At 49.2% G+C, this 15,483-nt stretch overlaps 1 protein-coding gene across 11 annotated transcripts in view; it reads left to right on the top strand.

The window, feature by feature from the left end:
* psda (pleckstrin and Sec7 domain containing a) overlaps positions 1-15,483 on the top strand; it is a 35,393-nt gene that overhangs the window by 14,354 nt on the left and 5,556 nt on the right. For 2 of the 11 annotated variants that reach the window (XM_069723750.1, XM_069723749.1), the window contains 9 exons: positions 2,591-2,865; positions 2,951-3,222; positions 3,764-3,998; positions 4,077-4,336; positions 9,799-9,996; positions 10,116-10,196; positions 10,320-10,432; positions 10,565-10,623; positions 11,144-11,233. In XM_069723750.1, coding sequence (XP_069579851.1) covers positions 2,954-3,222; positions 3,764-3,998; positions 4,077-4,336; positions 9,799-9,996; positions 10,116-10,196; positions 10,320-10,432; positions 10,565-10,623; positions 11,144-11,233 — 1,305 coding nt within the window. In that variant the 5' untranslated portion in view covers positions 2,591-2,865; positions 2,951-2,953. The other 9 variants (XM_069723751.1, XM_069723754.1, XM_069723755.1 and 6 more) reach the window with 9 other exon arrangements.

Raw genomic sequence — 15,483 nt, 5'->3', positions numbered from 1 at the left:
CAGTGTTATTGTTGTGTGATGGATTTTGCCAGAGGTGAGTTATTGTACAGTCTTATGGCTGTCGGCAGGAATGATCTCCTGTATCAGGAATGATCTCCTGTATCAGGAATGATCTCCTGTATCAGGAATGATCTCCTGTATCTGGAATGATCTCCTGTATCAGGAATGATCTCCTGTATCTGGAATGATCTCCTGTATCTGGAATGATCTCCTGTATCAGGAATGATCTCCTGTATCAGGAATGATCTCCCGTATCAGGAATGATCTCCCGTATCAGGAATGATCTCCCGTATCTGGAATGATCTCCCGTATCAGGAATGATCTCCCGTATCAGGAATGATCTCCTGTATCAGGAATGATCTCCCGTATCAGGAATGATCTCCCGTATCTGGAATGATCTCCCGTATCAGGAATGATCTCCTGTATCAGGAATGATCTCCCGTATCAGGAATGATCTCCCGTATCAGGAATGATCTCCCGTATCTGGAATGATCTCCCGTATCTGGAATGATCTCCCGTATCTGGAATGATCTCCTGTATCAGGAATGATCTCCCGTATCTGGAATGATCTCCCGTATCTGGAATGATCTCCCGTATCAGGAATGATCTCCTGTATCTGGAATGATCTCCCGTATCAGGAATGATCTCCCGTATCAGGAATGATCTCCTGTATTCGTGGACTTCATCTCTACTGCACCAATAATATGTTTATTTATCTGAACTGAAACCTGTAAAGAGATTCAATGTTGGAAACTCTTTAATTTGCAGCGTTAGAAACTGAACCAGCAGCTCAATGCTAACTTCATCATCAGCCAGTTAAGCTGCAATACCAGCGAGTGCCACTAGAGGTCGGCTCCAAAAAGCCTCCGGCTCCATAGACTCCCATTCAACTTCTCTCATCAAATCCAAAGTGAATAAAATGTGTCCATCAGTTATCTCGGTGTTGTTAGCTAAAGTCACTCCTTCTTCTTAGTTTTCTGGAGGTCCATCTGAAAATAATCCCTCATTCATTAGAAAAGAAGATTCAAGAAGACCTGTTTTTGGGGGCGTGTCTGTTTGATTGACAGGCCTGTGGTGCAGTCAGGTTACAGCTATCGGTGGGCGGGACGTAGTATCGTCAGGTTTCCAATCAGATCGGTCAGATCCACCTCTGGCTCCTCCCCCAGCTCATCCAAATATGGTCACTTCCTGCTCCGAACCGCTCCGAACTAACAAAGATGGTGACGGACAGAATCTGAACTGAAGGATTCATAATGTTGTGTGATGGTAATTCCAGAGACTTGGCTGGACAGCAGCGTTCCCCGCGAAGCTATCGAGCTAGCGGGTCGAACTGTTTACCGAGCAGACAGGACTGCAGAGTCCGGTAGGAGCAGAGGTGGAGGAGTGTACATCTCTGTGAACAACGACCAGTGTCCAGCTGGGACATCATTGGGAAACTCTGCTCCCTGGACTGAGAGTACCTGGCTGTGAAACACGTTCTGTCTGCAGAGGGAACTTTCTTCCATCCTCATCCCAGCACATGCTGACGCACTCTGGAGGAACTGCAGCACTATTAGCAAGCAGCTAAATGCTCATCCAGAGGGAGCTGTGATTGTGGCGGGAGACTTCAACCCCGCACAACTAAGTTCTACAGAAATGTAACTGACCAGAGACAAGAATCCTCTGGACCAGGTGTCCACCAACATCTCCACACCTCAGATCATCAGACCACCTCTCACTGACAATGACTCCATCATAGAAACCAGTAATCTGCAAAACAAGACTAGCTGTCAAAACTCTTCCGGTATGGAGGACAGCTGTCCTGGAGGAGGACAGCTGCTCCAGCCTACCTACACTTCTTCACTGAGACAGTAACGACCACCAAAACCATCAAAGTGTTTCCAAATCCAAAAGCCCGGCTGGACAGAAACGTGCAGTTACTGCTCGGAGCGAGAGACGCCCGTCAGGACAGCGTCCTCACCGACACCCTGAACCGCTGCTTCGCCCGCTTTGACGCAGTACGGCGGAGAAACAGCTGAGAAGACTCGTGTGGAGCAAACACTCTTCCTCCAGCACCACCAGGTGAGCTCCACTCTGAGGAAGATCCACATCACTGAGGAAGATCCACATCACTGAGGAAGATCCACATCACTGAGGAAGATCCACATCACCGAGGCAGCTGGATCCGACGGCGTCGGGCCGAAGACGTGCAGCGACCGGCGAGCACAGGACATCACACACCCGGCAACCTCCCATCAGGAGGAAGATCCAGGACAATCGAGACCCGAACTTACAGGCTGAGGAACAGCTTCTTCCCCAGAGTGGTTGCCTCTATCACCCCCCACACACACACACACACACCACCACCCCACCACCCATTGTCTTGTTTTAAATCAGTAGTGTTGTTTTATTGTTTTTATACATCTTTTATAAAATAATTTTTGTTCTGTTGCTGAACTGACTGATGAGTCGGCAACTTCATTTCGTTGTATCTTTTTACAATGACAATAAACATCCTTATGCTTATAACGTTCACAAACCAACGATGACATCACTGATGGTTGATTGTTGTTTTTAACATAAAAATCAACATGCTTCTTTTCTCCTGCAGAAGCTCCTCCCACGACACCTCTCATCAGCGGCTCGCCCAGCCCCACCCCTCCCTTTTCCATCCATCTGAAGCCAGCCAATCAAAGGAGGGGGCGGGACAGCAAGTGTCAGAAGCTGTCCCATCACGAGGTGCGTCAGATCGAGGTGGAGCTGGTGACTCCGGACCCCCGAGGCTCCGCCGGCAAGACGGGCATCATACTGCGGACCATCAAGTACTCGGAGACAGACCTGGACGCCGTGCCGCTGCGCTGCTACCGGGAGACTGACCTGGACGAGGTGAGCCGGTCGGACCCGGATCCACCTGTCTGTACCTGATCTGGAGTCAGATGTTAGAAAGATGCTTTTTATCAATGATGTCCAGGTGATGCGGGCGGAGGTGGAGGCAGCCGAGGAGGCCGACTCTGCCTTCGGGAGCAACCGCAGCATCCTGGGAAACTCCAGCCTCAGCCCCGCCGACGCCTCCCCTAAACCCTGCCCAGGTGGAGGGAAGGAGGAGGCCGGGGGGGAAGAGGAAGAGGAGGAGGAGGAGGAGGAGGGAGTGGTGAGCTGGGCCAGCGTCAGGATGCTGGGAGACCGACAGAGACAGAGAGCTGCCAAGGAGGAGGAGGAGGTGTTCAGTCTGCTGCTGAAGGGGTGAGAGCTCCTGGTTCTCTGGTCACAACTCTTTATCCAATCAGATGAGGCTCCACCCACGTAGATAAGATGGAGCTCCATAGTTCCTCGTCCATTTCTAGAGTCTTATATCCAGATAAAATCTGGTTGAAAAAACACGCCACTCAGCGCGTTTTCAACGTGCTGTGAGCGTGTTGTTGTGTTGGAGAACCCGGTTGCCATGGCGCCACGGTTCAGGTGGTTTGTGTTCTCTGGGTTTATAAAGACGCAGCAACAGACAGCAAACTGAGCACACAAACTAAATCCAGCAGGGAGGGAAGGACAACGAGGGACCGGTGAAACTAATCAGGGGGCGGGGCCAAGAGAACGGGGTATCTCAATCTTTTCAGTTGTGCTAATTTAATCACGCCCAATTTACAGGTCATTCTGGGTCACTTCCTCTTGGTCTTAAACCACCATATTTGGAGAATCCGCCCCTCCCGTTGTTTCCTGGTCCACCCTGAAATCATGTTCACACTTAGTTTCATCCGCTCTTTTATTTTGACGGTTGTTCCTCCATCAGGTCGTTGGAGTCGGCCGACGCCCACGATGGCCTGAAGTCTCCGGTGTCCGTCGGCAGCCCGCGCCGACCGTCCGACAGCAACATGGACTCTTTCAGCCGCCACTTCGAGAACATCATGGAGTCTCACCGGGCCAAAGGAACCTCCTACAGCAGCCTGGACAGCGTGGACCTGCTGACCTCCGGGTCCACATCGGTGTTCACCTTCGACTTGCCGACCCTCACCCCGGAGATCCAGGTAGGAGGGCGGGGCTTGTCGTCAGGGCCGCTACGTCCATAGCGACTGCAGGACTAAGTCTCTCCTGTTTGTGTTCAGAGTCAGATCTGCGAGAGCGCCAAGCAGATCATCGAGCTCAGCTTCGCCCCGCTAGCCCGCCCCGACCCGGCCGCCCCCTCTGAGACGTCCCGCTCCAATATCACCCTCAGCGCCTCGGGGGCGGGGCTTCGAGGAGGCTCCAAGGACGACCCGGCCTCTCCGGTGCGGTCCCGGTCCGAGAGGGAGTCGTGGCGGCGCTCCATCGTCAAAGACGGCTTCAGGAAGGCGAGCTCGGTGCCGTCGCTCCACAGCAGCCCGAGGTGAGTGGTGGTGGGCGGGGCCAGGCGGAGGACGGGGGGGATGTCTCCATGGTTACTGTCTGACATTCAGAAGACGTCTGGGATCATCTCCACCTGACTTTACAAACTGCTGCTGTTTTTATTGTTCTTGTTGCTGCTGTCGTCATCGTCCTTGTTGTTGTTGTCATTCTGGAACATTATCAGCAGGTTGTAGTTTTGTTGTTTTATAAATTAGATGAGTTGTAGTTTGGTTTAATCCTTCTTCACTCTTAGTTAACCTGTAGACTGCTGCAGTAGCACAGATCAGTCACACGGGGGCAGCACGCACACACACACACACACACACACACACACACACATGATGGGTTACAGCTCTGTGTGAGTGTGTTAGTTTCAGTATCTCTGAGTTCGGTTCTCTGCTGTCTGAAAGATGTTTGTGGTGTTTGTTGCTCAGTGGAAACGTTTAGGTTGGTTTCACCCTTAAAATATTTGATGGTCATGACTCTGGAGGTTTGTTTCAGTTCCCTCCTCTCTGATTGGTCCTCCAGTCCTCTGCAGTCGTTGCATCTTCTCTGATTGGTCCTCCAGTCCTCTGCAGTCGTTGCATCTTCTCTGATTGGTCCTCCAGTCCTTTGCAGTCGTCTCTTCCATTCTGTCCCACACGTTGTTTTCTATCCTGTCCTGCCTCCAATCACACCAGGGGCACGGGTCAGCCCCGGCTGCGGTAACCATGGCGATGGTGGGTTAACTTCCTGGAGCATGTGCGTGTCCGGCTCTGAAACAGAAAAGGAAAAGTTGTCTCGGTTCGGTGGAACCGAAAGTCGGACGGTTTTGACTTTATTCTTCAACGTATCCACGACACTTTTAATAAAACAAGTGATAAAGTGTGAAGTGCCGGATGGTCGCGGACTGATGACATCATTAACACTATCTGGATTCAACGCAGACATTCGTTTTTAAGATTTAAACAACATCTGTAGGAACTCTGTCTGAGGAAGCAGCTTTAACTGAGATCCTGATCCAGCTGCTTCTTCATTGATCAGGAGGTTTGTTTGTGCTGCTCTTCTTCTGCTGCTGCTGAGTTTTGGTTCAGTTCTGGGTGTGGTCATGAGAACTCATTCAAACATCCAAACTTTATTGTTTCCACAAGGAAACAATTGAAACTGCAGAGAAAGAATTTGGACACACACACACACACACACACACACACACACACACACACACACACACACACACACACACACACACACACACACACACACACACACACACAGATGGATTCATCCAGAGACAGGATGGAAAGAAAGATCTCCCACTCCTGTCAGAAAACGGGAGACATTCCTCGAAGTGTATAAATCACTGAATCACTTTTATTTTGAAAAGATGTCAGTGTTTTTATTAAAAATGTATTTGCTTGAAGTTATTTTTTACTTCAGTTGAGGTCATTTGTTATTATTTTCTGAAGGAATCTTTATAATTATTCATAAAATGACTTATTTTTTTTATTTGAATGAATAAATCTTTGACTCAACAAAACGTCCTGAAAGACAGTTTTTCTCTTTTATTATGTTCATAAACACCAAACAGAACAAACGTTTTTAAACAGCTTTAACATAAATAATAATCCAATAAAATAATAATTTATGTTTCAACCATTTAAATGTGAAACAAACAGGAAGTTAAATTTAAAATGTGAACTTTAAAGTAGGATTTAAAGCAAAACATGAAGTTTACTGAGTCAGAAAGAGGAGGACAGAGAGAGGAGACAAAGAGAGGAAGGAGAGGGGGGGAAGGAGGAAGGAGAGGAGGAGGGAGGAGGCGGGGGAGGGGCGTCCCAGGTCAAATGGGGGAGGAAACACAAACCTTCGTCTCCTCAGAGGAGGAAAACAGCAGCTGATGGAGGAGAGACGAAGAGAACGTTAGAGAGGACACGATATTTATAGAGAGGAGAAGAACAGAGGAGGAGGAGCAGTCAGCCGGCCGAAGGACTGAGAGCAGACCGTCAGAGAGGAGGAGGCGCTGCTGGAGGTTTTCTACTGATGGAGAGAGACCTGGATGATGTCATCAGACTTATGATGTCATCAGACTCCGTGATGCCGTCTGACCGGCGGCCGCCCTCGGCCGCTGACATCACATGCTGGGCGTGAGAGTGGGCAGGGCCACGTCGTCATGGCGAGCTACTTGCTGTGCTGGGGGGGCGGGGCTCTGGAGGACAGGTACCTGTATGCCCCGCCCTACCCGGCCGTGTACAGGTGAGTCTGCAGGGACAACTGTAAAGGACGAGTCCGATCAGCTCATTGATCAGTGACATGTGACCAGGAGGAGTTCTGTTCTCTGAGGTTAAAGGTCGGCGGTGCGTTTGATATCCTCTGTTCGTATGAGTCTCCTTCAGGTGAATCTGTCATGTTTCTAAAATCAGCTGCAGGAAGTTCAGACAGCTCTCAGGAGCTGATTGGTCGGTCTAGCTGTCAATCACCATCCCTGACAGGACAGGGAGGTGTCACTGACTATTCTGGTTGTTTTTCTACGGTCTTCATCTGAGTCCACGCTGCATTCACTTCCTGGGATGCCAGAGGGTCAGGAAGAAGTCAGTGAGACGGTCTGGAGGTCCAGATGGACCCAGATGGACCCCGGTGGACCCAGATGGACCCTAACGGACCCTGACGGACCCTGATGGACCCCGACGGACCAAGATGGACCCTGATGGAGGACACCCTGAGCCAGTTTGACAGTTTGGCCTCAGTTTGACCTCTGATGATGGTGATGAGGGGCTCCTGGCGTGTTGGCCTGTCGCAGTGACGCTGTTTCGCCGTGACGGGCCTCAGGTGACTCAGCAGGAAGTGGGTTCTGCTCCGAGGCTTCTCTGCATCACTTCCAACAGACTTGGTAATAAAGCCTGTGAACGCTCCTCTGAGCGTCCATTATAGATCCAGCTGTGGTTCCTCAGTAGAACATGTCAGGCTGGCAGACACAAACACCAGCTGGATGTCAGAGCCACGCCACTGATCCACTTTAACCACAGATCAGATAAACCTCACCACTCACTTTGATCTTTGGGCGGAAAACAGAGTTGTGCCGATCGCAGCGTCCAATCACAGACCAGCGTGTGTCCCTGGGTGTATTTGTGGTAATTTGACAGCTGAATGTTCTGTCCTTTGTTATGATTGTTGGCCCTCCTCGTGATTGGTTCTACCTGTCCTTCGTTATCCTTCCCTCCCTGCTGGATTTAGTCTGTGTGCTCACTTTGTTTCAGTTTCCAGTCTGTCGCTGCGTCTGTTCAAACCCAGAGAGCACAAACCACCTGAACTCTGTCGGTATGGCAGCAGGCTTCTCCAACACAACAACAGGCGTCTTCATCAACCCTCCGACTCTGAGACTTACTTTGTTTAAAGACTTTATTTAAAACTGGATGTCGAAAAGTGAAGTCTTTAAAGTGTAGTACCACTGAGGACCACTAGGGGCTGTCTCCATAGTCTCCATCTGTAGTACCACTGAGGACCACTAGGGGCTGTCTCCATAGTCTCCATCTGTAGTACCACTGAGGACCACTAGGGGCTGTCTCCACAGTCTCCATCTGTAGTACCACTGAGGACCACTGAGGACCACTAAGGGCTGTCTCCATAGTCTCCATCTGTAGTACCACTGAGGACCACTAGGGGCTGTCTCCACAGTCTCCATCTGTAGTACCACTGAGGACCACTAGGGGCTGTCTCCACAGTCTCCATCTGTAGTACCACTGAGGACCACTAGGGGCTGTCTCCACAGACTCCATCTGTAGTACCACTGATGACCACTAGGGGCTGTCTCCACAGTCTCCATCTGTAGTACCACTGATGACCACTAGGGGCTGTCTCCACAGTCTCCATCTGTAGTACCACTGAGGACCACTAGGGGCTGTCTCCATAGAGTCCATCTGTAGTACCACTGAGGACCCGAGGGGCTGTCTCCACAGTCTCCATCTGTAGTACCACTGAGGACCACTAGGGGCTGTCTCCACAGACTCCATCTGTAGTACCACTGATGACCACTAGGGGCTGTCTCCACAGACTCCATCTGTACTACCACTGATGACCACTACGGGCTGTCTCCACAGTCTCCATCTGTAGTACCACTGATGACCAATAGGGGCTGTGTCCACAGTCTCCATCTGTAGTACCACTGAGGACCACTAGGGGCTGTCTCCATAGACTCCATCTGTAGTACCACTGAGGACCCGAGGGGCTGTCTCCATAGAGTCCATCTGTAGTACCACTGAGGACCCGAGGGGCTGTCTCCATAGAGTCCATCTGTAGTACCACTGAGGACCCGAGGGGCTGTCTCCAGTACCACTGAGGACCCGAGGGGCTGTCTCCATAGAGTCCATCTGTAGTACCACTGAGGACCCGAGGGGCTGTCTCCATAGACTCCCATTGATTGGCATCCAGTTCTTTCCTGAAACAGTCAGATACAAAATGAATGAACCAGTGGAGCTGAGAGACCTGTTGGTTTGTGTATGAATGTTTTGGACGGAGACAGAACCAGAACCAGAACGGAGACCAGAGTCCTGCTGTGAATGTGAACAGAGTGACAGATGCTCCGGTTGGTCATGTGACCGTTGGTGTGTTGGCGGTCCGGTTGCCATGGTGACCTTCGGTGTTTGTTCCTGTTCCTTCCTCTGCTGCTCCGTGACTCATTGTTTTCAGTGTTTCCAGGGGGGTTCCGGGTGGTCCGGAGAGGTCCGGAGAGGTCCGGGGAGGTCTGGGGAGGTCCAGGGGGATGAAACATGCAGACAGTCTGCTGTTTTTTTTCTGAAATAGGAAAAATCGTTTCATGATCAACTACAATTTCATCTTTGGGTCTCAGTGAACATTTGTACTAAATATGAAGACATTTCCTCCAGACGTTCTCCAGACATCATGCTTTAAGCATGACCTTTGACCTCCAACATCTAATCACTTTATTCTTGAGTCCGAGTGTACTCGGACCGTCTGCAGTCACAGACCAGAACAAAAACCCAGCAGAAGAACTTCCTGGTGTCGTGTCAAGTGACGTCCTCCCGGCCGATGGATTATTTCTGTCCTGCATGAATGGAGCGGAGGAAGGAAACATCCGGACTGACCTTCACTCTGACCGGGCTCCCCCAGAACCAGGACCAGGACCTGGACCTGGACCTGGACCTAGACCTAGACCTGGACCTGGACCTGAACTAGAACCAGAACCAGAACTAGAACTGACTCTTTGTTTTGTTTTCACTCTGTCCCGAGGATAAACTGAATGGGTTTGGGAGGTCAAAGGTCATCGTGACCTCACGCCCGCCCCATTCTCGTGGATGTGAACCCCATCACAGATTGGGACCACGTTTAACATGAGGGCCACCTTCAAACTGGGTTTGACGTGGTTTTGTTGTTTTAAGGAGAAGGAGGAGGACGTCTTAGACAGGAAGTGGAAACCTTCTGTCCTCCACGGAGACAGAGTCTAACTAACGTCCTCTGTGCTGCTTTCAGGGAGCGTCCGGTGAACCGGCCGCCCGAGCTGCTGCACCCGCAGGCCGACGTGGCTGAACGTCTGGCGCTCGGCGGCAGCAACGACGCGCTGGCTAACGGCACGAAGCCCGACATGCAGGCCGCCAGACGCCTTGCTCAACGGCTCTACAGCCTGGAGGGCTTCAGGAAGTCTGATGTAGCCCGACACCTGGGCAAGAAGTCAGTGTGTGTGTCTGTGTGTGTGTGTGTGTGTGTGTGTGTGTGTGTGTGTGTGTGTGTGTGTGTGTGTGTGTGTGTGTGTGTGTGTCTCCATTAACCCTGTCTCTGTCTCTCTGCAGTAATGAGTTCAGTCAGATGGTGGCGCAGGAGTACCTGAGTAACTTTAACTTCGTGGGTCTGAGCATCGACCAGGCGCTCAGGTGGGTTCCACCGTCCATTACCTCATAACATCTATGCCTTTAATACTGAGAACATATAGATTAATTCCTTTAATACTGAGAAGTGTCCTAACGAAGTGTCCTAACAAGCTGTCTGTCTTTCAGGACATTTCTGGGACAGTTCGCTCTGATGGGAGAAACTCAGGAGAGAGAGAGAGTCCTCGCTCACTTCTCCAGGAGATACAGACAGTGTAACCCAGAGAGTGTGAACACAGAGGGTACCTGTCTTTCCGCCTGTCCACCTGTCCATCTGTCCGCCTGTCCACCTGTCTGTCTGTCCACCTGTCTGTCTGTCTGTACACCTGTCTGGCTCTGTCTCTAACCCGTCTGCCTCTCTGTCTGTCTCTCAGACAGCGTCCACACTCTGACCTGTGCTGTCATGCTGCTGAACACAGATCTCCATGGAAACGTGAGTATTATTTCTGAGAAGTCGTCTGTTTGTTTAATTTTAATATTTACTCATCTACCAAAATCTGTGACGCTGTATGTGACCAGACCTGAACATGTGACGATTGTTTCTACTTTCTCACTGTGAGGACAGAAAGTAAAGCCACATACGTTTTAGGTTCAGGTCAGTCGACAGGAAGTGAATGTCAGTGTCCCCTGGAGGGATGTAAACATGAATGTGTGTGTGTGTAGAACGTGGGGAAGAGGTTATCAGTGTCCCCTAGAGGGATGTAAACATGAATGTGTGTGTGTGTGTGTGTGTGTGTGTGTGTGTGTGTGTGTGTAGAACGTGGGGAAGAGGTTATCAGTGTCCCCTAGAGGGATGTAAGCATGAATGTGTGTGTGTGTGTGTGTGTAGAACGTGGGGAAGAGGTTATCAGTGTCCCCTGGAGGGATGTAAACATGAATGTGTGTGTGTAGAACGTGGGGAAGAGGTTATCAGTGTCCCCTGGAGGGATGTAAACATGAATGTGTGTGTGTAGAACGTGGGGAAGAGGATGTCCTGCAGTCAGTTTATCTCCAACCTGGAAGGACTCAACGACGGGAAGGACTTCCCCAAAGACCTGCTAAAGGTAACACCACACAGGTGTGTGTGTGTGTGTGTGTACATTTTATTGTTTTATGTAAAATATCTGTTCATGTTTAATTTGATGGCAGAAAAAGTTTAAATGGAGTCATTTTATTTTTAAAATATATTTAAATGTAATTAAATATAAGATAAAGATTTAAATAAATACACATGTATATATACATATTAAATACACGTATATATACATAAAATACATGTTAAAGATATTTCTAATGAACTCTCTTGAATATATAATTATTTTATTATTATATAATTATATAATTCTGTTTCTGTGACTGAGCAGGTTAAATAGAAAAAAAATTGAATTTAATAATATTAGTTATTAGTGTGTCAGTGTGTGAACAGTCTCTTCTTCTGTGGTTTTAATATTCTCCGCTGCTCCTCTCTGCTGCATTTACATTCAGTTCTCTGACTCCTCCTGATTGACAGCTCAGAGGAGAGCTGGGGGCGGGACCAAGTTCTCTGTCTCTGCCTCCTCATTGGCTGCTGCAGCAGAGCGAAAATGCGCATTGCGAGAGCGAGGGAGAAAAGAGAGAGAGAGAGGAGGAGGAGGAGCTGGAAGAGATTTAAAGAGGAGGATGAGGAAGGAGGGATTCTCTCTGCAACAGGAGGTTCTCATTAGCTGATCTACACCTCCTTCTCCCTCCTCTACACCTCTTCCTCCCTCCTATACACTGCCTCCTCCCTCCTCTACACTTCCTCCTCCCTCTTCTATACCGCCTCCTCCCTCCTCTACACTGCCTCCACCTAACCCTCTACACTGCCTCCTCCCTCCTCTACACTTCCTCCTCCCTCTTCTATACCTCCTCCTCCCTCCTCTACACCTCCTCCTCCCTCTTCTACACCTCCTCTACACCTCCTCTACACCTTCTCCTCCCTCTTCTACACCTCCTCCCTCCTCTACACCTCTTCTACACCTCCTCCTCCCTCCTCTACACCTCCTCCTCCCTCATCTACACCTCTACACCTCCTTTACGCCTCCTCCTCCCTCTTGTACACCTCCTCCTCCCTCCTCTACACCTCCTTCTCCCTCCACTACACCTCCTCCTCCCTCCTCTACACCTCCTCTACACCTCCTCCCTCTTCTACACCTCCTTCTCCCTCCTCTATACCTCCTTTTCCCTCCTCTATACCTCCTCCTCCCTCCTCTACCTCTTCCTCCCTCCTCTACCTCTTCCTCCCTCCTCTACACCTCCTCCCTCCTCTACACCTCTTCTACACCTCGTCCTCCCTCTTCTACCTCCTCCTCCCTCCTCTACACCTCTTCTACACCTCCTCCTCCCTCCTCTACACCTCCTCCTCCCTCCTCTACACCTCTTCTACACCTCCTCCTCCCTCCTCTACACCTTTTCTACACCTCCTCCTCCCTCCTCTACACCTCCTCCCCTCCATCCTCCCCCCCCCCCAATCAGGAAGCTGACGTCATTCCCCCCCTCCCCCCCTCTCTGTGTGGGTGTGTTGCTCGCCCTCCCTGCTCTTCTTCTTCTTTTCTTTTTTGGACGCGGTAACGAGCTGCTGATGCGTCTCCTCCGTCACGCAGCTTTATTTTCTGTCCAGGGATTCTCCTCCACCTCCTCCACCTCCTCCTCTGCTGCTGCAGGCTGCGTTTAACAACACACAGGTTTCTGAAGAAGTGGAAGAGCAGGAGCAGGAGGAGGAGGAGGAGGAGGAGGAAGGCTGAGTTTGTTTTGGACGTCTATCGTCTGAATGTCTTCGTCGTGAGTTTCTGAAGGATTCAACTGGAACACGCAGACAGTTTGGAGAGAGTGTGTGTGTCGAGACGTGAGGAGGAGGAGGAAGAGAAGGAGGAGGATGTGTTGACGGCAGCGTTAAATATTTAAAACTCTTTCAGTCGTTTTTCAAGAAACTCAGATTTTCTTTTTTAATTTACTGTAATTTTGTTTAGTTTCTTCATTTTGATTATAAATCCTTTAAAGATTTTAATTTAAAATAATATTGTAACTGTAAGGTTATTAATACAAATTTCTCAATCTGAAATTTGTCATTTGAAAGAATTTCAATAAAATAAATCTTAATTAATTAATAGATAATAAATTTAGAAAGATGTTGAAATCTTTAAAAAAAACATTTTTAAATCAAAACTAAAAAAATTGCATAATTTAAAGTCTGAATATAAGATTTCTCTCAATTTGTTCCAAAATATATTTTCATCTCAGACGCTCGTCATTATAATTATTGTTCATTTTCTGCTTTTCTTTGCTGCTCAATAGGATTTTAATCATTTTTTATATTTCTTAATGAAAATCTAAATATCAAAGAATTATATTTAAAATCTTAAAATGATAAATCCTGCAGCAGATTTATATAAACACAAATTATTTAGTTTGTATTAAAGATGCTGTAAAATCAGACTTTTTAAAATAACTAAAATAAATCTAAAGTCTCATAAAACAGAAAATGTGCAGATTTATTTTAGGACGGATTAAAATAATTTAAACTGCGTTGAACAGAAGTTGAGCAGCTGGAGAGCCTCCATTTTAAACTTCCTCACCTCCTTAGCTCCTCCTTAACTCCTCGTCTCCTCACCACCTTAACTCCTCGTCGCCTCATCTCCTCCCCTGCAGGATTTATTGTGAGAACTCCTTCAGATCTGAAGTCCTGCTGGCAGCAGTCGGATGGACCTTCCTTAAATTCGATGTTTTGTGGAGGGACTCTGGACTGAAGAGGAAACACCTGTTTTCGAGAGACGTTTGGATTTCCATCCGTTGAGCATCTCGTCAGTTTGTTGTCTGGATCTTCTGAAGTTCAGTCGGATTCCTCTAAACTAGACCCGGACCCAGACCGAGAACCAGACCTAGACCTAGACCAAGATCCCAGACCTAGACCGAGAACCAGACCCAGACCCCAGACCCCAGCCCCCGACCCCAGACCTAGACCGAGAACCAGACCCAGACCGAGAACCAGACCCAGACCTAGACCTAGACCCAGACCTAGACCCAGACCCAGACCCCAGATCCCAGACACAGACCCCAGATCCAGACCGAGAATCAGACCTAGACCCAGACCTAGACCCAGACCCAGACCCACGCCCCAGACCCAGATCCCAGACCCAGACCTAGACCCCAGACCCAGACCCAGACCCAGACCGAGAACCAGACCCAGACCCAGACCTAGACCTAGATCTAGACCCAGACCCCAGACCCAGACCGAGAACCAGAACCAGACCCAGACATAGACCCCAGATCCCAGGCCCAGACCGAGAACCAGAACCAGACCTAGACCTAGACCCAGACCCAGACCCCAGACCGAGGACCAGAACCAGACCTAGACCCAGACCCAGACCCAGACCCCTCCGTGATGATCGGTGTGAACAGCATCCACTCCACGGGACGCAACCGCTCCCGCTCGCTGTGCTCGGTCCGGAGCGGTCGGGAGTCGAGGGACACCGACCCGTTCCGGTACCCCAGGGCGCCACGGTCCCGCTCCCTCAAACCGCTGGCCTTCCCGGATCTGCTGGGGAAGACGCAGGACGCGCAGCAGCACCCGCAGAGCCGCAGGAAGAAGGTGAAGCTGGAGGTCCAAACAGATTCATATCTAGTTCACAGAACAGGAAGTGGATCTGATGAAGTTCTGATGGAAACGTCACAGAACCGGGATCCGAGTTCTGGACTGAACAGGAGACTTCCTGTTTAATTAATCAATATCATTCATCACAATCAATACACTCTTTTATCTGGAAAATCATCTGCTCTTTCTCCAGGGGACCTCCTGAACGGAACCTGTAATTCACCTCCAGCCCACCGCAGGGCAGCTTGGTCTCGTCTAGAAAATGATGTGGTTACGTTTTGGTACAAAAACGACGTGGTTACGTTTAGAATAAGTTGCTTTTAAGAATTTCATGTTGTTTTCTTGAAGTCTGCTCTCGAAAGTCAGACTTTTCCTCCGTACGACGACATCACGGCTTTAGTACTTCGTCACATGACCTCCGTCCACTTTTATCACACACCAGCCGTCACTTTGACACGCTGCCCTCTGGTGGACCGGCACATGTATGACACGTGTAACTGTGAGACGGTTAACGAAGGTTTAGTTTTTAATTTAACGTATTTCCAGCTGATGAGTCGTTAATGTTTCTGAGAGGTTTGTTTGTGTAATTTAGCTGTAAATAAATATTTCATTAAAGGACATCATTAACAAAATAAAAGCATTAATTCTTCATATTTTCAGTGACTCAGCAAAACAAACTGTTTTAAAGCTGAAATATTAAACATG

Source organism: Brachyistius frenatus, unplaced genomic scaffold (assembly GCF_029030835.1).
Source record: "Brachyistius frenatus isolate BFR_SWC_R1_liver_20210118 unplaced genomic scaffold, ASM2903083v1 Contig_344, whole genome shotgun sequence".
Taxonomy (NCBI): Eukaryota; Metazoa; Chordata; class Actinopteri; family Embiotocidae; genus Brachyistius; species Brachyistius frenatus.
Note: the sequence above shows the minus strand (reverse complement) of the source record. Positions and strands in the feature narration are given on the sequence as shown.